General features: G+C 41.0%; 1 protein-coding gene across 1 annotated transcript in view; it reads left to right on the forward strand.

Annotated features, from left to right (window-relative positions):
* Positions 1–27,227, forward strand: part of PAPPA2 (pappalysin 2) — a 475,277-nt gene that overhangs the window by 336,539 nt on the left and 111,511 nt on the right. Inside the window, exons 14-16 of the mRNA XM_006887711.1 lie at positions 16,941–17,112; positions 22,165–22,342; positions 23,937–24,150. Of these exons, the coding sequence (XP_006887773.1) occupies positions 16,941–17,112; positions 22,165–22,342; positions 23,937–24,150 (564 nt within the window). The remainder of the gene's footprint in view (positions 1–16,940; positions 17,113–22,164; positions 22,343–23,936; positions 24,151–27,227) is intronic.

Raw genomic sequence — 27,227 nt, forward strand, 5'->3', positions numbered from 1 at the left:
AGAGAGAGAGAGAGAGGCCTAGTGGATAAAGAGTTGGGCTGCTAACCCGAAGCAATTCGAATCTGACCAGGTGGATCTTGGGAGAAAGATGAGGAGTCGCCTCCCAGGCAATTTACACTATCCGGAGACCTGTTAGAGAGTTAGCTTCAAGGCAGTTCCAACTCCGCTGCACATAACACAACAACATTTATGTTATGACAAAAAGCAACATTTGATCTAGTTCCTGCCTTAGGAAGTAATGGCATAGCCAATATAGAAACACTTTGGTGGTGCTTGTTTTGCTATAGCTTGTGAGACATAGCAAACCTCTTTAAGGATGGGTGCTATTATTGTTGCTGCATTTGATTTTTAGTTGGTGTTAAAAAGATCACTTAGGATTCTTTCTATTCAGTTGGCTTCATATTCTGTACATTCTACTCCTATCTGCTGCCACCTGGAGCATACATTCCTTCTGAGTCCATAACCTTTTGTTTCACTAATAATCAATAAAACTTGGTGAGGAAATTGAGAGAAATTTGATTCTGTTTGACTATTTAACCTTAGAAAGAGCGGTTTCTAGAGAAAACACTGAGATTGCTGTTTAGTCAAATGGCGACATCCCTTGGATAAATGGCAATGTTTGGTTTAACTTAACAATAGAAAATTTGGAACAAGTGAAAACTTATACTGGACAGGAAAGCATGTAAGTACTCCCTCCTTGCTAGGGTTCTCTACCACATCCTTCCCACTTGGGGTTTTCTGTACTTCCACTCAATACCACTATCACCTCATCTTTGAACTCAAATACCATGTTAGATCTTGGGGAAAACTTCGTTTTACTCTGTCATTTAAAAAGAAAAAATTGCAGCCTGAGAGCCAGAGTGGCCAGACTTGCCCAAGGTCATAGAGCTAAGTAAGTCAAGACCAGACTCAAGTGACATGGATCTTGGTCTACTACTTTCTTCATCTTATTATGCTGTTTCTTGAAGAGTGTGGTACAGATGCTAAAGAGATTCTAGACATCAAATTGTAATTGCTGTTTTCTGGGTGACTGGTGGAAGGTAGGACCAGACTTCAGAAAACCTCATGAATGCTACTTGAGCTTGAAAGAAGTTCTGGTCCACCCTTCCTGTAGGCTTACTGTAGGTCATATTTGACTCAGTGACAATGAATTTAAGTTTATGAAAATCAACACTTTAATTTTTAATTTTGTGTCATCGCCTGGGTAAATTCTGCTTCATTGTGCATTGATGTTTTAGTGAAGTCAGAACTTCTGGAATATCATGTCATTTCCTTTGGGCTTAGTCACATCATCTCTAACATGAGGAATTTCTGTTAAATTACTTTTAAAGCCCATTTAGCTTTCAGCAAGCTGTGATTGCTTTTTGATATGCTGATGGTTGTAAAAGGTTTTCCTTTCTCTTCTGTCCCCACCCTCCTCTTGTCACTTTATAGAAATGGCATTGGTAGCCCAAAATATTCCATTGACTCTCACATGGAAGTAGTCAAAGTTTCCCTACAGACTCTGATTAACTATGGACTATAAAAATCACCTGACATGGATAATTACAGCAACATTGGATCAAAGCTTTAGATTAGAAGGTGGCTCTGGATGGGGGAGGGGGAGGGGAAGCCAGGACTTTATTCCTCAGAAACTGGCTAGCTCCTCAAGGGTAGTCCTAAAATGTAAGCTGTATTACAGCTTTCCTCTTATTAGCCTTGGAATAATGTTGTTGTTGTTGTTATGTGCCATCAAGTTGCTTGCAACTCATAGCAACCCTATGTACAACAGCCCTAAACTCTGCTCTGTCCTGTGCCAATCGCACCGTCTCTGACACACCCATCCCGAGTATGCCAATCACTGAATCAATCCACCTCATAGGGGGCCTTCCCCTCCTGTGCTGTCCCTCCATCCTACAAAGTATGATGTCCCTCTCCAAGGACCGGTCCCTCCTTGCAACATGTCCAAAGTATGTTAGACGGAGCCTCAGAATCCTTGCCTCCAAGGAGTAGCCCGGTTTGACCCTTTCCAGGATGAATCTGTTTGTTTTCCTAGCAGTGCAAGGAACACTCCACACTCTTCTCCAGCACCAAAACTCAAAGGCATCAATTCTCCTTCTATCCTCCTTAGTCATTGTCCAACTCTGTGATGCATAACAAGTGATAGCAAAGACCATGGCCTGTATCAGACGTACTTTAATCTCCAAAGAGACACCATAAATAGTGCCCGATTTGACATCTGAGGAACAGCTCAAGTAAGTTTTTAGTGACTCTGACACTCTATCATCAGAAAGTCGTACCTCTTTCCTAGTATCATTCTTACTCTGTCCATCACTAAACATGAAAAAGTCTAGGAATATATTGTGGACTTGCCTTTGAGTCTGTCTTCAGATAGTTGTTGTTGTTGTTGATTGCCGTGGAGTCGAGTGTGACTCATAGTGACTCTATGAACAAAAGACCTAATGCCTTTCCATAAGTATCGTCATTTCTCCAAATTCATAGACTTTGCAGAGGCATGTGGTTTAAGAAGTGGATGCCACTCCTGCTTCCAAACCTGTTTTACAACTGGGAGCGCCACCAAACACTGTCCACATTGGGAAGTCGTTCTGGTATTTGATATCCCAACAGTACAAGGTTCAGCATCACAGTCAACCCAGGTTACTTTGACAAAGAGTGATGTACAAAGTAGAATAGTGTTCCTCCAGATATAACAGCACTAGTTTTACTTAGCAGTGGTTGTCAAGTTGAATACAACTGAGAGTAAATTTTGTTCAAAAGACCTCAGCTCTGTTCTATAACTAACATCATTTCTATACAGAACTTTGTCCTATAACTACCATCATTTCTGTACGTTTAGAGAGTTTAGAGAGTTTGTAGAGTTTAAATATCCTATAGCTATTAGTTGATTCTAACCACTGGCAAACCTCTATCAGGTTTGTGGGGCTGTAAATCTTTATGAGAAGAGACTGCCTTGTTTTTTCACCCAGGGAGTAGCTGGTGAATTCATATTGTCAACCTTTTTGTTAGTGGCCCAGCATATAACACACTCCATGTAAGAGAGAATTTACGAGGTCAATCTGTGCTGAAAGGAGCCCTAGTGGCAAAGTTGTGAAGCGTTACCTGCTAATGTAATGGTCAATGTTTTAAATTCGCAGCTGCTCTGTGGGGAGAGGGTGTGGCTGTTAATTCCAAAAAGATAGCCTTTGGAACCCTATGGAACCATTCTATATTCACTGTAGGGTCACTAGAGTCAGAATCAATTTGACAGCAATGGGTTTGTGGTTTGGCATATACAGAATGTTATTTAATTCTGTTCCAAGGAGGAAATGGTGTTTCTACCCTAGTTTTGAGAGTTCTACCTTGTTTTCTGCTTGTGAGTCTCAGAAGTGACTTCTCAGAAGCATCCTCCAAACCTCCTTTCCTTTCCCAAGTTCAGTCACCGAGGGTGAATCGAATCCCACATTGAAACTTTCTCTGAAACAGCCATGTACTTCTCAGTAGCACACGGTTTAATTCTTTCCCCTCTTCAGCTGTTTTCATGGTTTCTGCAGATGGTGTCAATTGTCTTGTTCTTTTATTGTATACCCTGTGGCTTCCAGGTGACAGTTTGCTATTAATTCATTAAAACATAATAGTCAAGCAGTGGCACCAGCTTCCTTCTGGAATTAACCTTGTGGTTTCATGATCGTGGTGCACAGAATTCAGAGGCCTATCTGTTGGATTCTATATAATCAGAACATTATGGGGCTGGATTTAGTTCCCAGTGAATATTAAAATTTCAGAAGCTTGAAATCATCCCAGATACAAATGCTACACTTGAAAATATTGTCTGATATATATTTTCGCCACAGTAGAAATGTTATTGTTATGTGTCGTCGAGTCGCTTGTGACTCATAGTGACCCTATGTACAACAGCCCTAAACCCTGCTCTATCCTGTGCCAATCGCACTGCCTCTGGCAAACCCATCCCGATTACCCAAGTCACCGAATCAATCCATCTCATAGAGGGTCTTCCCCTCCTGCACCACCCCTCCACCCTACCAAGCATAATGTCACTCTCCAAGGACCTGTCCCTCCTTACAACATGTGCAAAGTATGTCAGACGAAGCCCCAGAATCCTTGCCTCCAAGGAGTAGCCTGGTTTAACCCCCTCCAGGATGAATCTGTTTGCTTTCTTGGCAGTCCATGGTACATTCAATACTCTTCTCCAGCACCACAGATCAAAGGCATCAATTATCCTTCTATCCTCCCTAGTCATTGTCCAACTCTCTGATGCATAACAAGTAATTGCAAAGACCATGGCCTGTATCAGGTGCACCTTAGTCTCCAGAGAGACACCGTTGCCCTTGAGTACTTTAGAGAGGTCCCTACGAGCAGATTTTCCCATCACAATGCGTTTTTTTATTTCCTGGCTGCTGGTATCAAGAGTATTGACCGTGGAGCCAAGCAAACTGAAGCTGTGAACAATCTCAATCTCTTTGCCATCCATCCTGATGCTGCCAATTGGTCCAGTGGTGAAAATCTTTGTCTTCTTGATATTGAGCTTCAGTCCATACTGAAGTCTGCAGTCCTTGACTCTCTGCAGCAAGTGCATGAGGTCCTCCTCAGTTTCAGCAAGCAGGGTTGTGTCATCTGCATAACGCAGATTGTTAATAGATCTTTCCAACAATCCTGACACCACACTTCTCCTCATACAGCCTGGCCTCTCAGATAATCTGCTCTGCATACAGGTTGAAAAGGTATGGGGACAGGACACATCCCTGGCATACACCTTCCCAATTTTGAACCATGCAGTGTTGCCCTGCTCTGTTCTGATGACTGCCTCTTGGTCCAAGTATAGCTTTTACATTAGCATGATTAAATGTTCTGGGATTCCCATTCTTCTCAGAGTCAGCCACAGTTTATTATGATCAACCCAGTCAAATGCCTTTGCATAATCAATGAAACACAGATAGACATTCTTCTGGTATTCCCTGCTTTCAGCTAAGATCCATCTAACATCAGCTACAATATCCCTAGTACCACGACCCCTTCTAAACCCAGCCTGGACTTCTGGCAGTTCTCTGCTGATGGGCTGTTCCAGTCGTTTTTGGATAATCTTCAGTAGAATCTTGCTTGCATGTGAAATCAACGATATTGTTCTGTAGTTTCCACACTCAGTTGGTTCACCCTTCTTTGGAATGGGAACAAATATAAATCTTTTCCAATCAGTTGGCCAAGTGGTTTGGTTGTTCTCCAGATTTCTTGGCACAACTTGGTGAGCACATCCAGGGCAGCATCTGTTAGCTGAAATATGTCAATTGGTATACCATCTATTCCTGGGGCCTTATTTTTTGCTATTTCCTTCAAAGCAGCTTGAACTTCTTCTTTCATTACCGTAGGCTCTTCCTCATATGTTATTTCATTAAATTTTTCTGTATCTGTCAATTCCTTTTGATACAATGACCCAGTATATTCCTTCCATCTTCTTTTAATACTTCCTGGATCATTTAATATTCTGCATAAACCATCCTTGATTATAGCAACTCTAGGTTTGAATTTGTTCTTCAGTCCCTTGAGCTTAAAAATGCTTAAGGAGTTTGGCCCTTTTGATTTTCAGACTCTAGCTCCTCGCACATTTCATTGTAATATTTTGCTTTGTCATCCCGTGCTGCCTTTTGGAATCTTCTATTCAGCTCTTTAGTATCTTGAATTCTTCCTTGTGCTTTTGCTTCTCTATGCTCCAGTGCAATCTTCAGAGTTTCTTCTGACATTCCTGTTGGCCTTTTCTTCCTATTCTGTCTTTGTAATGACCGTTTGCACTCTTCCTGGATGATACATTTGACATCCTCCCACAACTCATCTGGTATTCACTCATTAGTGTTTAAGGCCTCAAATCTGTTCCTGACATGATTCTGAAATTCAGGTGGGATGATCTCAAAGTCATATTTTGGCTCCTGTGGATTCGGTTTAATTTTCCTCAGCTTCAGCTTGAACTTGCATATGAATAGTTGGTGGTCTGTTCCACAATCAGCTCCTGGCCTAGTTTTCACAGCTGATATTGATCTTTTCCAGCAATTTTTTCCATAGATGCAATCGATCTGATTCGTATGCATACCATCAGGTTAAATCCATGTGTATAACCTACGTTTATGTTTCTTATAAAATGTATTTGCCATAAATAAGTCATTGATTATACAAAATTTAATCAATCTATCTCCAGCTTCATTTCTGTCACCAAGTCCATATTTTCCAATTACTGATTTTTCTTCTCTGTTCCCAACTTTTGTGTTCCAGTCACCCATTATTATCAATGAATCTTGATTGCATGTTCAATCGATCTCTGACTATAAAAGTTGGTAGAAATCATCTATTTCTTCTTCTTTGGCTCTGGTTGTTGGTGCATATATCTGAATGATCGTGGTATTCAGTGGACTTCCTTGTAAGTGTATGGATATATTCCTATCACTCACAATGTTGTATTTCAAGATGGATCTAGAAATTACTTTTTTAACTATGAAAGCAACCCCATTTTTCTCACCTTTTCATCTCCGGAGTAATATATCATATGATCATCTGACTCAAAATGCCCCATGTCGGTCCATCTCATCTCTCTAATGCCTAGCATGTCAATATTTATGCATTCCATTTCTTTATTAATAATTTCTAATTTTCCTACATTTATGGTTCTCACATTCCATGTTCCAATCACTAGTGTCTGCTTACAACTGTTCCTCTTCCTTTGTATTTCCATACTTCAAAGTTCTACCTAAGTTGCCCTTTCTGTCAGTCTACTTGTATTCTGCTGTACATAGGGTTTTCAGAGACCTGCTATTTCAGAAGTGGATGGCCAATCCTTCTTCCTAGTCTGTCTTAATCTGAATGTTCAGATTTAGAGGAGTATCTGACAGACAAGCAATTTATGGAGCAGTGAAGACTAAAAATCATAGATACTAAGATCTCCCCATAGGACAACAGAATCAAAATATCTAGTAAGAAAAACCTGACCAGTTTTAGAAAAGTTCGCCAGGAAATGTATATGATCAGTGTCTATAACAGGAGGCTTGAGTATATCAGATTTGATGAGGATGGCACAACACAGAGTAGGGTTCATACTCCTTGTCCACAGGGTTACTTTGGGTTGTTGTCACCTCAAAAGCATAACATTCACAACTAAATGAGTAGCCTAATGCAGAGATAGTTAAGAATGCCTGCCTTTTGGCATATGGGGACCACTCATTAGGAACTGGGCCAAAAAGGGTTTTCACGTATATAGGATTGTCACAGACTCAGTGAAGAAAAGACAGACACACTCTTGGGGCAAGATAGTTCTAGAGAGCTGGTATGCCTATTAACAGATTACACACATTTTGGTGAAGAGAACCCAGGGTTAAAATACATTTTGTTGATGTTCAAAGAATTTCTGAAAGCCATAAAAAAATGACTGGGCATAAAGATCAGAAGAGAGGGAGAGGAGAGGAGCTAATAAAAAGAAATGTAGAAAGTCAAAAAGTAAAGCTAGAGTTAAGGACAGTCAGCATGGTGAGGTGACAATCTACCTAGTGTGATTTTGAAAGGCCTGAAATGCTTACTTCTTTTTCCAGCCTACTGACTTAAAATTCCACATTGAGAAAAAAAAATTTCATCCCTTTGGCTTAAAACATTGTCTCTGTTAAGATGGAAATACCTGTGAATCACATCTCACTGGGTTCCTCTCATCCTTACCTGAGAACACTTTGTGATGGGGTGTCAGAGGAGGTCTGGAAAAAGTGAGTGGAAGGGTGAGAAGGTGCTGCCAGTGGAGGAAACACTCTTGGCATCTTGCAGAGAGTGAAGGCTGCCCGTTTAGAAAAATCCTGCCCATTTAATTTGCTATAGTTTAAAAGAAAACACTCTATACTTTTCCCCAGCCTGTCCGGCTGAGGAGTTTCTTGGCTCCTTGGCTGCTTTCTCAAAGGAAAGCAACAGGAAAGCAGCCCTGTCCCTCAGGAGATGGCCTCGTGGTTTCGGCTGGCCCCCTGAGTGAGGCTCTGAGGTCCAGCCTGAGGATTTTCCTCTGACACTCTGTGTGGCCTCCAGCCAGTCTCCAAACAGCTTTAGTTTTCTTGTATGTCAAACCAAGATAAATACCTAACTTCCCACCTCTCTGGAGCATTATCTGGCTTTGTTCCTGCCACTTTCATTAACCTTTGTCTGAAGACCATCAGAAGAAAGCTGTTGAGCAGTTTGAAGAGTGATTCTTTTTACTATGAGCATTGTCCTTATGACGGTGGAGCTTTATGAAGCATTAGGGATAAAGGAAAATGTACTGCGAGGGTGGGGAATGGACAACCCAACAACTTTGCTCAGAGAAGCAGTGTTTGTGGTGGAAGAGAAACCCAGGAGTGGGTTTGGGGTTGGGGTTCAAGGGGAGAAATCTACAATTGGTACCAGATGCCATCCAAAACTAACGACCTGACAAACACCGTCCTCATAAAACAAATTCCTTAAAAAGGAAGCAAATGGAAATATAAGCTAGTGAAAGAATTTGTAGCAGCTGCCCTAAAACCATTTCTCACTTCATAAACAGGTCTGGGTTTGGTGCTTTCTTTTTGGTCTTATTTCATGCCACTTTTCCCCCTCTTGTGTGCTCTCCTGTCTCATTGCGCCTCCCTTGCTGCCAAGGCTGGCTGGACTTGCACACTGTCGTCATAGCAACAGTGGTTCATGGCACCTCATTGATGGAAGGAGGCTCATTCAGAGTATTTGTTTTGTGTCCTGTCTCAGCACGTCCTTGTCCTCAATGATGACACAGATTAATTTGATGGAGTCATTGAAAACCAGCACGTGCTAGTTCATATTAATTTCTGGGCAACAAACGAACATGAACCAGAGCTGTTAATGATCCCATGTTTTCCAGTACTTACCGCTCAACACACCAAAGAAAAGATGATATTTTGTGGACCTCAACAGCATGGAGCATGAATGGAGAATGGAGCTCTTCATCATCCTTAAATAAAATGTTTTGATTCCATTCCATAGAGGATAGGTAGAGGTTAACTTCCTTATTAAGAGAGGTTGAATAAGGAATCAGAGACAAAGATTCCCTATGTTTTCTATGAAGTTACCAGCATGAGGTTGGCACAATCCTTACTATCAATTAACAACTGCCCTTCGACTCATATATTTGCCACCCAACCCCACCCCATCAAACTCCATGAAAGGAGTCAGAGGGTACTAACTCATGTTAGGAATAACCAGAGCTTACTAAAGTGAAAAAGTTTGCTTTGTACCACCCAGCCCAAATCCCTCCATCCAATCTCTAGTAATCATACAAAGAAGAACAAAGATGTCGCCAGCATATTATTTCAATCCTGTGTGTACAAGGTCAGGGATAGAAACTCATACATTTTCTGACCTGCATTTTCAATCAGCTTACAATTCTTTCAAGACACTGTGTGAATCTTTAATGACATTCTGTTTTCCACTTTCTTCTTGGGTTGCCCAACCCTTTGAAAAAAGTAATTGATCATTAATACAATTCAAGAGCAAAGGGAGGAAATGAATGATGACAAGATTCACAGTAGTCTTCTTGGCTATTATTTAACAGCTCTGGCAATAGCATCAAGAGCAACATAATGCCACAATAAGTTTAATTTTTTTTTTATTCTCTAGACAATGGCTAGGCTATGATTTTGTTCCTTAATGGCATGGTCCTAATTATATTTATCTCCAGTATTTAGACCACTATTTTACAAATAATAAGTGCTTAGTCAATGTCTATTAGTGAATACATGATGATTAAGTACTTGTTTGATAGTGAAATATCTGCATTTCTGTTTCTTATCTGTCATTTTAAAATTGACCACATCTCTCATTTTGATAGCCATTAACTTACATTGTGTTCTGTGATATGAATGAATAATTCAACAAATAATTTTTGTTGACTATAGCAAGGAGTATGGTAAATATAAGAGTAAATGTTTGTCTTCAAGAGGTTCCTAGTTAGGGAGCTCTGGTTGCCTAGTGGCAGGAAGCTGCACTGCAATTCCAGAGGTGCTTGTTTCAAATCCACTAGATACTCTGCTGGAAAAGGAGGGAAAATCTCTTCCTATACCAGTCAGAACAGATTTGACAGTACACACAAAAAATAATAAAATAAATTTTTTAAAAAGATGTTCATAATCTAGTTTGAGAATTCTGCACTGAGGAGACACTTGTCTATCAATTTTCTAGTGGAAAAAAGGATAAATGAATGAATGAACCAATAAATAAACAAGCAAATGCATGACTGACTATGTGGAAGGTATATTGAGATAAATGATCAATGAGATTATTTCTATTAAATCTATTTTTAAAATAGAGCTTAGAAGAAGGAAGGAGTGAGTTATCTGGAGGGGCTTCTTGAGGCTAGGCTTTTTAATAACCTTAGTAAATGGAATTAAAATACCAAACTGGGGAAACCAAAAGATATGTGTAGCAAACAGCAGACAGGACACTGTAGGTGGAACCTAGTTCATCCATAGTAGAGTAGTGGAAGAAAGTGATAATAATAATAACTATCATTTTTCTCGTACCTATTTTATGCCACGTTCTATACTAACACACCACACAAATATACTTTTATATATTTAGACACCTAACAATACGGACTGACACAAGCATATCAGAGATTTTGCAGATAATACAGGATAGGGCAAGGTTCATAGCTGTTGTTTATAGGGAAGCAATGAGTTCTGGTTGACTTGATAGCACCTAACAACAATATGTTCAAGAGCAAGTTTCAGAGTCTCTTCTCAAACAATACATATATGTATGATCTCAGCTTATATATGTTTGCAACAACATCCTTGCCCATAGTGACACAGCTCAAAGTAACAGGGCTGAGATGTGAATCCAGAACATTTGCCTGCCAGCCAAAGGGTTGGCAATTCCAGTCTGAGACTAGAACTTTTCAGAGACCTGATGGACGTCTACTGCAACACCAGCCATTGCACACCTTGTGGAGGCAGTTCTAGTCTGCCACACAGAGGGCTGCCCAGCCCTATATGGACACCAGTACCAGTAATAGTAATATGACTGATCCTAAAAGGAGACTAGATACCAGAGCAGGAGATCTATTGAATGATAAAGTTTGATAGATGACGGGATTGCAGACAAGACTGTTTTTTCGCTTTTTTTTTTCAGAATAATCATTCATCCATTCATTCAATTAATGCTAATGTTGTTGTTGTTATGTCCCATCAAGTCATCTAACACTCATAGCGACCCTATGTACAACGGCTCTGAAGTCTGCTCTGTCTTGTGCCAGTCTCACTAACTCTAACACACCAACCCTTATTACTTCGGTAACTGTGTTAATCCATCTCATCCAGGGTCTTCCTCTCCTGTGTAGCCCCTCCACCCTTCCAAGCATGTTGTCCTTCTCCTGGCCACATGCCCAAAGTACGTGAGACAGAGCTTCAAAAATCCTAGCCTCCAAAAAGAAACTTGGTTTCACCCTCTCTGAAACAGACCAATTAGAGAACCTGTTATGTCACAGTATCATTATTGGCTTTGGATTCACAGTAATAAGATAGCCTCTAAGAGCTTAGTATATTGATAAGAAGATAGTCTACTTAGGAAGCAATGCAAAACTTGTGTGCAATGAACTTGACTGATTCATAGCAACTGTATAGGACAAGGTAGAACAGCTTCACAGAGTTTCTTATGATGTAATTTATGGGAGCAATTTGTTAGGTCTTTCCCTCCCCTCCCCTTGGACCAACTTGTGAGTTTGAACTTGTAGTTCAAGCTTGAGTTGTAACTTGAAGTTATAATCAGTTGTTTAAGCATTGCTATATAATCCTTACAATTGTTGTTGCTGTTGTTATGTGCCGTCAAGTCGTTTCCGACTCATAGCGACCCTATGCACAACAGCTCTAAACCCTGCTCTATCCTGCGCCAACCGCACCGCCTCTGACACACCCATCCCGATTACCCCGGTCACCGAATCAATCCATCTCATAGAGGGTCTTCCCCTCCTGCGCTGTCCCTCCACCCTCCCAAGCATGATGTCCCTCTCCAAGGACCTGTCCCTCCTGGCAACATGTCCAAATTATGTCAGACGAAGCCCCAGAATCCTTGCCTCCAAGGAGTAGCTTGGTTTAATCCTCTTCAAGATGAATCTGTTTGTTTTCCTGGCAGTCCATGGTACATTCAGTACCCTTCTCCAGCACCACAGCTCAAAAGCATCCACTCTCCTTCTGTCCTCCCTAGTCATTGTCCAACTCTCTGATGCATAACAAGCGATTGCAAATACCATGGCCTGTATCAGGTGCACCTTAGTCTCCAGAGAGACACTGTTGCTCCTGAGTACCTTTGAGAGGTCCCTAACAGCAGAGTGTGGTCCCTAACAACTGAGTGTGGAAACTACAGAACAGTGTCATTGATTTCACATGCAAGCAAGATTCTACTGAAGATCATCCAAAAACGATTAGAACAGCACATCAGCAGAGAACTGCCAGAAGTCCAGGCTGGGTTTAGAAGGGGTCGTGGTACTAGGGATATTGTTGCTGATGTTAGATGTATCTTGGCTGAAAGCAGAGACTACCAGAAGAATGTCTATCTGTGTTTCATTGATTATGCAAAGGCATTTGACTGTGTGGATCATAACAAACTGTGGCTGACTCAGAAGAATGGCTGACTCAGAAGAATGGGAATCCCAGAACATTTAATTGTGCTAATATGAAACCTATACTTGGACCAAGAGGCAGTAGTCAGAACAGAGCAGGGTAACACTGCATGGTTCAAAATTGGGAAGGGTGTACGCCAGGGATGCATCCTGTCTCCATACCTTTTCAACATGTATGCAGAGCAGATTATCCGAGAGGCTGGGCTCTATGAGGAGAATTGTGGCATCAGGATTGGTGGAAGATCTATTAACAATCTCCGTTATGCAGATGACACAACCCTGCTTGCTGAAACTGAGGAGGACCTCATGCACTTGCTGCGAAGGGTCAAGGACTGCAGCCTTCAGTATGGACTAAGGCTCAATGTCAAGAAGACAAAGATTCTCACCACTGGACCAATTAGCAGCGTCAGGATGGATGACGAAGAGATTGAGAGTGTTCACAACTTCAGTTTGCTCGGCTCCCCAATCCTTACAATAGCATCTTTAAATCAAGCCTGTCATAGTATTCATTTTATTAGAGGTGCTAAAGAGTACTTGACTTGTTTAAAGACTTCTATGGTCACCAGCCACAAGTGGTAGAGTTCAGAGTTATATAAGGGCATCTGATACCAAAGACTCCTTATCAAAGGCAATGAGGATGACAAGGAATTAGAGTAAGAGAGAAGAAAAAAAAAGAAAAGATCAAGACTGAGAAAAAAAAAAACTATTAAAAAGGCAGGAATGGAGGTATGGTGGCCTAGTGGCAAGAAGCTGTGCTGCAATCCTGAAGGCACATGGTTTGAGTCCACCAGCTGCTCTGGAGGAGAAGGGTGAGCAGTCTCCTCCAGTGTGATTACCTGCCTCTGAAAACCCAAAAGCTGTGAGTCGGTTCTGACTCAGTGGTACACAACAACAACAATGGAGATAAATAAGAGACAGAGAAGTTCAAGGATTCTGCCTTGGGGGTTATGTGTGTTTGTAAAGGAGTTTAAAGAATGTTTGTTCATTTAAGTAGCAAGATTACAAGAGAGTGATTAGGTTGTACATCATTAATTGAATTTTCTGCAAATCAGTTTAAAAGTCTTTAGGCACCCAGGCATTTTATTTGTTCAATTCATAGAACTAGCTAGGAGTGGAGTAAATAGGATATTTGAGAAACTTGGACAGAATTAAAGAACTGAGAAACATTGTTAAACATAAGCTTCTTCATTTTCCTCCTTTTTTTAATGAGAATACATTTTTTCTCTGTTTCATAGCTATACAGATTGTTGTTGCTGTTTTTATTCTAACAATAAGGAATGTCCATTCATAGATGTATGTATGTTGTTGTTGTTATGTGCCATCGAGTCATTTGTGACTCATAGCGACCCTATGTACAAGTGCTCTAAATGCTGTTCTATCCTGTGCCAACCTCACCATCTCAAACACACTCATTCCCACCACTCCACTCACAGAATTGATTTATCTCAACAAGGGTCTTCCTCTCCTGCACTGATCCTCCACTCTGCCAAACATGGTGTCCCTCTCCAAGGACCAGTCCCTCCTTGCAACATGCCCAAATTATGTCAGAAGCTTCAGAATCCTTGACTTCAAGGAGCATTCCGGCTTCACCTTCTCCAGGACAAACATGTTTGTTTTCCTAGCAGTCCATGGTATGTTCAACACTCTTCTCTAGCACCACAGCTCAAAGGCATCAATTCTCTTTCTATCATCCCTATTCATTGTCCAGCTCTCTGATGGATAGCACGTAATTGCGAAGACTATAGCCTGGATCAGGTGCACCTTAGTCTCCAGCCTGACATCGTTGCTCTGCAGTACTCTTGACAGGTCCCTCACAGCTGACTTTCCCAATGAAATTAGTTCCTTAATTTCCTGGCTGCTGTTACCAAGAGTGTTGACTGTGGAGTCAAGTAAACTAAAACTGTCAACAATCTCAATCTCTTCACCATCCATACTGATGTTGCCAATTGGCCCAGTGGTGAGAATCTTTGTTTTCTTGATGTTGAGCTACATTCCATATAGGAGGCTGCAGTCCTTGACCTTCTGCAGCAAGCTCCTCAGGTTCTCCTCAGTTTCAGCAAGCAGGGTTGTGTCATCTGCATAATGCAGGCTGTTGTATAAATATAGAAAAAAAATCCAAGTAGTTAATTAAAAGATGAACTTCAAGGAAATTGTATTTTTATAGCTGGTAATTATTTATTAAAATTTATGGCATATTAACTATTATGGTCACTCTGAACCAATAATTACAATGCTAATAAATCTAGAAGTAAAGAAATAATTTTAAAATTTTATTACGAAGAAACTTGCTAGTGTGATCAATTATAGACTTCTAGGTATAAAAATCTATTTCATTAAAATAAAATGTTGGGGTATGAGTTGAATAAACATACAAAGTCAAAGAGAAAAGATAAAAAACAATTTTAATGGCTCAAATATTTTTACTGTTCACATATTTTCAAATGAATTATGGTGGTTGTGACATCATTATGATAACAGATTTCATTGAACAGACCTTTAAAGTGATATGTTGTTATTGTTATGTGTCAACAAGTTGGAATCACCTCACTGCTATCCCTTCAGTGGGTTTTCAGAGGCTGTACATCACAAGGGAGGGGATTTCCCAGCTTTCTCCCACAGGCAAGTTGGTGGATTTGAACTGCATGTCTTTGGTTTAGCAGTGCAATTCCTTACCACTGGGCCACCAGACCTCCTGAATGTGATATAGCAGTTTTACGTTAATGTCTGTATTTACAGTATGCGACCATTCTATTCTTTCCCACAATTAAACATAAGATAGAATAATATAGTAACTTAAAAATTAGAAAACAATGACTGACTGCATTATTATTCCTCAACATTTCTCTGGAGAACATAATTTTAATGTTATTTGGAATCTGTGAACTGCTTCAGACTGCTTAATCTAGTTCATTACGGCCAATTCTTATATCGGCAGTAGCACACTTCTGGAGCACTTTTGTGTTTCTGATACTGTTCTTCATCTCTTACATGAATTAAATAGTTTTACCTTTACTGAGACTCTGGGAGGTGGGCACCATCATTATCCACCTCTAACATGGAGTAAGTTAACATAGCAGAGAGTGGATAGTTGACCCTAAATCACTCACCTAATAAATGGTGAAGCCAGGATTCAAAGCAGACAGCCTGGGGCCAGTACTCTGATCTTTAATTCCTATGGTTCTAAGGAGCTCTGGGGGCATAGGCCCAGCCCTAGTGAGTTGTGCTGTGAACCTACAGGCTGTGCATATAGATGTGAGTGGCTCTGTGGGAGACACATGGATGGTCTCCGTCTCCCCTCATTGCAGTTTATAGCCTCAGGAGCTCAGTGCGTGAGGGAATACCGGCTATGCTGGAACTGACTTGATGACAATGAGTGAGTGTGAGCGTATGGCTCTGTCTTTGTAAGAAGATGGCATTCTTCTTGTTCCCTCACAACCTTGTTTGCAGCTTCAATCTCAGCTTGCTCAGTGCTGTATCTCCCTCAACTCTGTGGGAGTTTATACATCTCTCCTTTTCTTGGTTGATTGAATCTAGCAAACTAGACAGCATGTCTTCTTGGCTGAGATGGTGTCCTCTGGGTACACTTAACACAGTATCAAATATCTATGAGCTTCCTCTGCCCAACCTAAGCGTATTTTCTGATCAGCTGACACAGTGACATGCACTCTGTGGCTGTGCCAGTTGTTCAAATACATTCTTAACTATCAACAAATCTGAAGCCAAACCCATTGCCATCAAGTTGAATTCCAGCCCATAGTGGACTGAGTAGTGCTGCCCCATCGGGTTTCCACAGTTATAGTCCTTTGTGAGAACAGACTGCCATGTCTCCCTCCCAGGAAGCAGCTGGTGGGCTGCAGACCTTTTGGTTAGTAGCTGAGTGCTTAATCACTGTGCCACCGAGTTCTTCACCAGTAAATATATGCTGTCTTCTCTGCTAATGCAGATATACCTTTCATCCCAGGGACCACCCCATATATAAATATTAAAAAATAAATAAGGACCATATATAGCCAGGGGCCTCCATGGTTTAGCTTGAAAATGGTTCTAGATCTGGCCTAATTCTTTAGGAGTCAGAGATGCGTACTATACTAGTCGAATATTAGCACCCTTGATCATTTCGCTTTTGCAGTCATACAGGATCCACTCTCCTACTTCATTTTATCACCTAAGTCTGGGCCAGAAGTTGGTCACCACCCTTTCTGTTTACCAAGCTGCCTGAACAATTGTTCTCTCTGGTTTAGAGGCGCATCCAGAGTGAGCTGTGAAGTCACTCTTGTAGCCTGTTGGTATGGAGGCAGCTCTAAGATGCTTCTTTTTCTGTCCTTCTCAGCTGTGTCCACCAACCCTGTGGAGAGGAGGGCCGCTGCGAACCATTGCTGCTTGATCACACAGATGCAGTGAATTGTACATCTGATGGTCTGGATAACATAAAGTGTGCTGTCACCTGTGAACGGGGATTTGCCCTTCAGGCCAGCAGCGGAAAGTACCTCAAGTCCATGCAGGTGAGTTGGAGTCCAACATCATCTGGACCAAGTTCCTAAAAAGAGAGTTATTTTTACCCTTCTCCTTGACTGGATAGGGGAATGATAGGTGTTTTTTATTTTGTTTTCTTTTTTCCTTCTTTTTTTATTGGTTTTCATACAAATGATTCATATATTTTGTGCCAGTGCTTTGTACGATCTTTCATTTACATTGTGTTTCATACGATTATTCACATATATTATATTCCATACAATTAGTTAACATGGTTCCATTACATGATCTTCTTGAGTCCTCATTGAATTTTTCCGAGACCTTCACCCCCCATCCACCAAATGCTGCTATCCTAGTGATTTCCACCCCTTCCGTCTCCTGCCCCTTCTCCTTATACACAACATACTAGTTATCCTTTTATTTTTATAATAATGCTCTTACGCACTATTTGGCCTTAGAGGTTATTGTCCTGAGGTAGTTCACTCAACAAAATGCTTTTTACTCTCTCCCATAGTATATAGTATTTTGTGAAATTGTTACTCCTTGGTGCTGCATAATATTCCATTTTGTGAATGTACCACAATTTTGCAATCCATTCGTTTGTTAATGAACATTTGGATTGCTTCCACTTTGTTTACTATTGGATGTTTTAAAATTATATGAAAGGGGTAAATTGGGATTCTAACAAGCAAGTTTGGTAGAAATACAGGATATGTAAGAGTGTATGCAATTCTAAGTGGTGGGCTTGCTCTCTTCTTTGGTATTTTTTATTTGGTGTGTGTGTGTGTGTGTGTGTGTGTGTGTGTGTGTTTGCTTTTGGGTTTGTTCCCCCCGCCCCAGAATCTCTGGTGACTTAGTCCATATACAATTGCACTACTATCACAGAGGCACCAGCCTTCTAGTAATTCGAATCGACCAGTGGTTTCTTGAGAGAAAGATGGGCAGTCTTGTCCAGTGTGATTCACAGCCTCTGAAAACCACCAGGAGGGTCACCTATGAATTGGTTCAGACTCAACAGTAATTTGGGGTTTGAAATATTTTTTCTGCATCAGAAATTATCTTCTTCATTTTTTTCTCAAGATGAGAATGCCTAAATATAGATTTGCCCCTGATTGTCAGGGAAAAGAGGTTATAATAGACTTGTCTGTGGTTCACTGCCCAGTCTCTTAACTTTTCTACAAGAAAACTTGGAAAGAAGGCTTACTTCTCTCCTCAAAAAATTTAACTCTATTACTAATATGGACATTTATCTAGACATGATTCATCTTCCAGACTTTTTACTATTGTTTTCAGGTGCCATCACCCCGTGAATAACATATCTGAACCTTGCTCTGTGTTGCACCATCCTCAAAAATCTCTGATATATTCAAGCCCAGTCTATATTGTTAAGTGTCTTCCTATCTTTTGCTGACACTATGCCTTTCCTCAGCATGATGTCTTTTTCCAAAAACTGACCCCTTCTGATAACATATCTGAATTTTTACTAATTGCCACCTCCACATCTTAAAAAAAATAAGAAAGTGGACTCTAAAAGCAGATATGGAATTAAATATGGACCTCATCATATACAACATTATAACTTGAATCAAAATAAATCTCCTTTAGATCATTTAATTTCTTATTAAATAATTAAAATAGAAGTATTTCTCTTAATGGGATATTACAATGACCAATGGAAAACAATTTAATGCTTACAGTAAAATAATAGGTGCATAGTACTCTAAACTCTTAGCTACTATTATTATAAGCATGATAATGTATTCCCAACTAAGAATTTCATTTCCCATGTTGATTCTAAGGAACTTACAGTACTATGTAGAGGAATTTTAAGTTTGAAATCAACCCCTAGAAAACATCAGCCTGTGACGAGACAAAGGATGAGGTAAGGAATAGATAATGGCGCATGAGGAGAGAATTAGAGAACTTTGACTACATGAGAAAAGAAGTTGAAGGGTATCTAGTTAGTGAGACAGCAGTGACATGTAGTTAGTGAGATATCAGTGACACGGAAGGCTAGAACACTTTTCTGTCATGAACCAATTGATCCTTCACAGACAGGAAAATTTCACTTGCCTAGGGATTTAAAGATTTAAAAAGATATTTAAGATTTAAAAAACACATTATTTTTATTCCTTCTTTTCACTCTGGTAAATTGTGTGTAACAAAATATTTGCCATTTCAATATTTGTTACGTGTGCCATTTAGCGTCATTAATGGTGTTCATTGTGTTGTGTAACTGCCACCATTATCCATTTCCAATTCTTCACATCACCCTTACTAACTAGACCCGATCTTTGGTTCAAAATTATTCCCACAAAGAAACAGGAGCAACCTGTCTTGAGCTACTAGTTTTGTGGTTTAAGGATGCTGTTGATTTTCTTCTTCAGAAAGGTATAGCCTTTATTATCTGTTTTTAATTGAGCTTAGGTAAATATAGAATAAAAAGTAGGTAAGTAATAAATCACATATTTAACAAGTAAAGAGTTAAAAATGGGGAGAGCAGGAAAGATAGGGAGTTAAACATGGGAGGAGAAAACTCAAGAGTAAACAGATAGTGCTTATTGAAACATGGAGAAAATCCAGTGATATATGATATATGCAGCATTCGAGAGACATTACTCCATATCGTAGTGGCTTGAGCCCCACATCCCAGTTCTGATCAGTGCATAAGGGGTGGACTCTGGATTTGGAGGGAAAAGGTAGGGGCTCATCCTTTGCCAACCATCTGGTGGGATCAACTGATTGCTCTGTCACCTGTGTCTGCACTCACTAAGGAAATGATACAATTCCCGGCTCATGATCATGGGACAGTGAGGATAATTGCTTGTTGTTGACACAAGAACCGAAGCTAAAAAGAAAAATGTGTCTGGCTTCACTTGGGTCCCTCTGGCAAGCAATAGGGGAACACTGGGAAGCTTGGAGGAGCAGCTAGCCAGGGCTTGTGTGGGGGTGACAGGTGCTTCCACCAGGCATTTTACCTTTGGCATTTCACCTAGCCACAGTGGTCTCCCCGTAGGGAAGTTGGCTTAGCCGAGTGATCGCCCCACTCTGCCCTGTCCCTGGACTTTGGGAACTCAGTGGCTGGGTGACCACTGTCATTGTTCCCCAAACAAGCTAAGAACATGCGGGTCTCCAGGCCTGCATTGTTCTTCCCTTTCCTTTTCTGCTCTCAGCACCTTTTCCTCGTATGTTCCTTTGGCTGCAAGGAAGTCCTGGTCATCTTTCCAAGGCCAGTTCCAATTAACTCACTCCTTGAACCTTTCCCAAAGCCTCCTTCTACTACCATAATGTGGTTTTACTTATACACAACAGCATGTTATTATTATCTTGATTTCAGTTGTCTAGTTCTTTGATTCTATTATTTACATTCTTTTTTCTTGTATTCTCTTAAATCTTTATAGAAAGGGGTAACCAAAGCAAAAAACCCAAACCACTGCCTTCTTGTCATTTCCAACTCCTGGAGACCCTCCACGTGGTTTCTGATGCTGTAAGTCTTTAAAGGAAGACACTGCCCATCTTCTTTCCACAAAGAGCTCAGTAAATATTTATCTCATTATTTAACGGTGATTCACCAGAGCCAAGACTCCTGGTGGTGCAAGTTTTTAAGCACTAAACTGCTAATTAAAAGGTTGTTGGTTTTAATCTGCCCTATGGCTCCACAGAAGAAATACCTAGTGAGATAGTCTCTCAAAAATGACAGCCTAGAAAACTCTATGGAGTGGTTTTACTCTGCCACACAGCGTCACTATAGATAGGAATTTACTTGACGGTACCTAACAACAACTCTATCCTACTGAAAATCATAAGCTTGTAGAAATGCGTAGAATTTTTTTTTTGGTATTCCCTCCAGGCTTGGAAAGGAATTTGTCTGCTTTAATTCTCAGTGGTTTTTAGAAACGATTCCCTGTGGAAGTGCTAGGTTTTTTTCTTAGTTGCATCATCAGTTGGCTTAATGGTAAGAGTTGTTGTTGTTTGCCTTCAAGTCGAGCAGGACTCATAACGACCCTATGAACAAAAGGCCTGAAGCCCCTCTACAACTATCTACATTTATCAAAAGTTCATAGAGTTTCCAGAGGCATGTTGTTTAGGAACTTGAGAAGGATTTAATAAAAGAGATGATTTATATAGGTGTAGTCAGTACACAGGGAAATTACAAGGAGAAGGAGCAGTATCACAGGGTAAAGAATGCCTGTGATCACTTCCAGTCTGAACGGAGGAGAGGGAGAGAGCTAGGTCTATGTGGAAAAGGCTTCAGCCAGTCTACAGCAACTCCCCAGGGAGGTGAACACACCAGCTTCTCTTACTCCCTCCCTCACCAGTCTCCTGCCAGTGGGTTCCAGGTCCTGATCCCAAGTCTAAGGCAACGGCACAAACACCTCACAGGCTAGCATTTATGAGCCCAAAACAAGAAGAAAGAGGGTAGAAAACAAATAGAAAGGAGCAAATGGATATCACACACTCACGTGGATAGATGCAGTGTCTCCATTCAACAATCCCCTTGTATAGGAGCTCTGGTGGCCAGCTGGACAGGTAGTTAGGTGTGCTGCTAATCCAAAGGCAGGTGGATACACTAGCTGCTGCTTGGGAGAAAGACAAGCAATGTCCTTCTGTACACTTTACAACTTCTGAAAACCCACTGGAGGGTCTGTGATGAGTTGGTTCTGACATGACAGCCATGACTTGGCTTTGATTGAGTTATACTGTGTCAGCACTATCCGTCTGGAATGATAGGCTGGGAGGCTCCAGGTAGGACTGGTAGTATTTGGTTTCTAACCAAAAGGTTGGAAGTTTGAACTCACCTGGTGACACCTTGGAAGAAAGCCTAGTGATCACTTCTGAAAACTCATTGGAAAATGTGTAAGGTGTAAGTCCACTCTAAGATATACACATGGGATCATCACGAGTCCCAGTTGACTCTAAGGCAGCTGTTTATTATGAGGCTTTATTTAGAGCAGTAAAGTGCAGCAGAATACAAAGTAACTATCTGTTTTGACTGTGTGGACAAATAATTTTTTTAAAGCCTATAACTAACCAGATATGCCCATTTATAAGGTTGACATAGGACAATTCTCTGTTTCTAGAAGGAAATTGTGCTCACATGCTCCTCTGGGTACTGGGACCAGATTGTGAGCTGCACACGTGTTGACTGTGGCATCCCTGACCAAGCTTTGGTGAACTACGCAAACTTTTTCTGCTCAGAGGGAACGGACTTTCTCAAACGCTGCTCAATCTCCTGTATCCCACCAGCCAAACTTCAAGGTATTGTGTGGCCAATATGTGATTTTATATGACTTCTTTTAGCTTCCTATTTTGATATCCTTCCTTCAAGTCTATAGTCCTCTGATAACAACTGTGAAGAACTGAAAAAGGATAAAACCATTCCTCACAATCTGGAATGATGCCCTGGTTCAAAACATTATCAATGAAAGATGCAGAGATTTTCTTCTGGTTTTAAGTAATTGTATGCATCTTGGAGGAGCACTGGTGGTGGTGTGGGTAAGGAGTTTCACTACCAACCCAAAGGCAGGCAGTTCTAATCCATCAGCTGTTCCTTGGGCGATAGATAAGCAATCTCCTCCCATGTGATTTACAGCCTCTGAAAAGCTGTTGGAGGGTCATCTATGAGTCAGTTTCAACTCAACAGCACATAGTAACACCACCATGTACCCTGGAATCAAGATAACTGTGCTGGTTGTCTTGATCATACTAATGATCAAAATGCCAGTTATTGTGTACATTTTGTACACAATATTTACAAAAAAATATCTTATGATCGAAGTATTCTTAGTTTCATTTGGTAGGTGAAGTAACAGTTCATTTGATAAATGGAGTCGCAGTTGTATAGTTTGCCCCTGGCTGTATTGCTAGTCAAAGATGCTACAACTTGCCCTACAAAATCATACATTTTTACCTCACTAAGAGCTCCTAGACTTTGAGGGATGCCCAACAGTTATCCAGGGACCTTGTTTCAAAAACAGATTCTGTTGCCTTTAAGGAATTCTGATGTGGTAAGCCTGCTCCTACGGGCAGCCCACTGTTTACTCTTCATGAAACTGTTAATTACGCTGTGTTGGGGCATATGGTGGTGTGCTTATGGGTAAAACTTAGGATCCCAAATATCTTTGGTTCAGTTATTACTCTATTCTTTACTCACTTGGGCAAGTTCCCTCACCCCAATTTTGTCATCTGTAAAATGGAGGATAATAACAGTATCTGTTTCATAGGATTATTTGAGGTTAGACCTTTATACAATTTAAAACATGTAAAATGTTTCCAAACACTCTCTAACTCTCTAATAAGTGCTCTAAAGGTGCCATTTTCCATTTATTGGAAAGTGTTCTATGATGTTGTTACTGCTACATTTTTATTACTGTACGAAGGAAATGACTTTCTTAGTAGCCTTCCTCTCAAGAATTAGGTCAAGAAACAGTTAATACAATTTCTAATCAGGGGAGAGTCTCTGTGTGGTACAAAGAATAAGTGCTCACTCATGTGTTAGCCAAAAGGCTGACTGATTGAATTCTAACCCGAGATAGATACCTCAGAAGAAAAGTCCTCTCAGCTCCCTAAAAGTCATGGCCTATGGTTCTATGATGCACATGTGTCGGACTTTACCTGAAAGCAGCTAGTTTTGTGCTCTAGATTAATCTGTCTAGAAGTGCACAATGGATGTGAGTGAAAAGTTCTATGACCTGATATTTTACAGAAGTAGCCCAACCAAGAATAATGTAGCTTTCTGAGAATCGCGGTAGGTTGGTAGGTTTTCATGTTTCTTATATTTCTATGTGGTGGTTGTATTTTGGGTTTGGGACTCTCTCTTATAAGAAGTTGTGCTTCTCTTTTCTGAACTTAGGACCAAACCCGTGGCTCACCTGCCTTGAAGATGGGTTCTGGTCCCTCCCAGAAGCCTACTGCAAGTTGGAGTGTGATGCTCCCCCTGTTATCACCAACGCAAATTTGCTGCTGCCTCATTGCCTCCAGGGACACCATGATGTGGGCTCTGTCTGCAAATACGAATGCCAGCCAGGCTACTACGTGGCAGAAAATGCAGAGAGTAAAATCAAGAAGTAAGTTGATCTATCTGTGACTTACTGACTCCTATTTACTCTCGCACTTTGCTCCTGTTCCCTCCTTGGCAAATTCTAGAATCATAGGTGATAGGAATATGATCTTCTGGTTTGTCTGTAGTCAGTTTTGCTGGGTTTTATTTGGAATCTCTCATCATCTAAAATGTATATTCCCCAGTCATGACAAGGAGGCAACCAGTTATGCTTTTTGTGGAAGGTAGTCTGTCTTGACAGATTCCTCAATCTCACATAAAATGTTCCTGGTAATTGTTTTTTCTTGCAAGGAAGGTGTTAAGAGCTTCCAAAACCTTGAAATGTCACCTACATCCAGGTCAGTACTAAATTTACACCAGGACGACAGTTTCAGGGATAAACTGGATGGTATTATCCTCAGTTCCGTCATGTACTATCTGAGGACTTGATGATATTTGTTGTTGTTGTTGTGGTTATGTGCTGTTGAGTCGTTTGCGACTCACAGCGACCCTATGCACAACAGCCTTAAACCCTGTTCTGTCCTGCGCCAACCGCACTGCCTCTGACACACCCATTCCGATTACCTCAGTCACCGAATCAATCCATCTCATATGATGATATTAGGAAGGTGTAATGTTGGGAGGGGTTCTTTTTCTGCCTCGGTTTTTCTCATTTACAAAATGAGGATGATAAGAATATCTACGCTAGAAGACAGATGTAGGTACTGTTTCTGCTAACTGCAGCTAAGTACTCCTCATTGAGACCCTGTGAACAACAAATTGGAATTCTGTCCCATCCTCATCTTCTCTGACCCACTTGAGCCCATTGCTGCAATCACTGTGTCAAATCATGTCTCTTTTGTGGTCCCTTCTTCACCTTTCCAAGCCTGATGTTCCTTTCCAAGGAAAGCCACTCCTAACTATATCTCCAAAGCATGTGAAATGAAGCTCCTTGAGTCTAAGTAGCCCTCTGGTTGCACCTTCTCCAAGTTATACCTATATGTGAATACTAGACGAATTCACATGGGTAAGCCTAATACTCAGCATGACATAGCTGCAGACTTCCTGGTTCTTCCTTGCTGAACTTTGCTTCTACAAAGATAATGTTTCTGTTCTCCTCAACCCATAAGCCAGGAGAACCATCTTCTGAATGCCCAGGGTGGACAGACAGAAAGAACATAAACATGGCAACCTAATTTAGAGAAAGGTTCTAAAGACCCATATGCCAGGGTTTACATCTGCCTCTTCCCTTTATAAACTGCACTTTTTAATTTATTTAAATGCCCATATCAGAGTTGGTTTGGAGACACAGTGAAATAATGCCCATCCGTTTCAGTGTCCAGTACGTGCCAACTTTCACTATGGTAAAAACAAACAAACAAAACAATATTGCTGTGAGTAGGAACCAACTCATAACTGACCATCCGTTGGGTTTCCAAGATTCTAAATTCCACAGAAGGAGGTTGAGACCATCTTTCCTCCTCAGAGCTGATGGTGGATTCAAGCCTCCAAAGAGGTGAGGCCTTTGGGTTAGCAGCACACCACCCTACAGCCCACGCCACCAGAGTTCCCTGCTTAACATGCTGGTGGTTGTTAGGCACCAACAAGTGTAGTATAACTCATACAGACCCTATAAACATCAGATCTGAAGCCTCCCCCTTCCTGTACCGGCCTCACCATCTCTACAACAGAGTGTTGTGTAACTATTACATTGTTACAGTCACTATGTCAGCTCATCTGTACGAGGGTCATCCCCACTTCATTACCCTCCACTTTTCTGAGCATGATGTCTTTCTCCAAGCCCTGGCCGCCTCCCTAACAACATGCCCAAAGCATGTGAGGCGAAGTTTTACCTTCCTTCCTGGTAAGGATCTTCCTGGCTGCACTCTCTCCAAACCATATTTGTTCCTTTTTCTGCAAGTCCATGGGATATTTAGTGTTTTTTCTAGCACCACAACTCAAAGACGTCAAAGATAATCCTTTTCTGTCACTTAATATTTAAAAAAAAATTAAGAAAAAGTTCTTCAGATTGAGTAAATTGTATACATTCATTCTCCGCCATAAACTACTTAAGGGCAGAAATAAATCAAATTTATTTCTTATGTTAAGGCTTGACACACAAAGTCTGACCAAAGTAGGCATTAATTTTTTATTTTTTTTTTTCACTAACAAAATCCCAACCATGGGAGTACTAATGTTGCTGGGGGTTACCAACTTTGCTTGTCAGCTAGAAGTCTCTAAGGAAGCAGATGATCAGAAAGTTTGCTTTCTGGCTTCCCCTTGGCCCTCTGGTAGCTGATTCCAACACATCTTGGGATAGGGCTGACAGAGCCAGGGTTTCCCCATCCAGGTCATTCCACTCCAGATCAAGCCAGGCTCGCCCATGGGTGGGAACGGGTGAGCCTTCACCCACCTTCTCAGTCCAAGGAAAGAATCAGACTGATTGGAGCCTGGTGCTGCTGCTAAAAAATTCAGAGGACAGTGCTCTCTGCTTCAGTGGACTTCATCTGGTGTAGTAAACAGTTTCTGACAGCTGAGAGCACATTTGCATATGATTTTAATATAATATAGGAGCAATTTGCAAAGGCATTCAGCGACAGGTGATACAGTGAGTGCTGAGGTAATCTCCAAGTGAAAATGGTACTGCAGCTAGCCTGAAGGCTGTTATTTTCTTACTTTTCTTTCCTCTGCATTTCGGCCTCCCTTTGCACTCACCTGCAGCCCCCTCAGATACCTGCAGAAAGGTCCAGATAAAGAGGAGACCCTCATCAAAATGAACTGACACTGTGACCTTAATGAAAGGGAGAGAGAAAAGACTTAGAGCCAGAAGGTGCTCATGGTGGAGAGATGTAACAATGCTTTAGCCGTGTACCAGGAACAGTGATACTTCTGCCCAGAACGCTGGTGTTTCTGTCTCACTCTTGCCTCTCCCTCACTCTGGGCAAGGGCACTCAAGGGCCACATGTCAACTCAGTTTTTCTGTCTTGAGAAACAGAATGCTTGCATCACAATGTCAGCATCAGTTCTGGCTTAAACATTTACATTCACTAGCACCGTGCTGTGGAGAGATTAAATTATTTACTGCACAGTGTAAACGGATTAAAT

Source organism: Elephantulus edwardii, unplaced genomic scaffold (assembly GCF_000299155.1).
Source record: "Elephantulus edwardii isolate Elephantulus edwardi_28Jun2011 unplaced genomic scaffold, EleEdw1.0 scaffold00061, whole genome shotgun sequence".
NCBI lineage: Eukaryota > Metazoa > Chordata > Mammalia > Macroscelidea > Macroscelididae > Elephantulus > Elephantulus edwardii.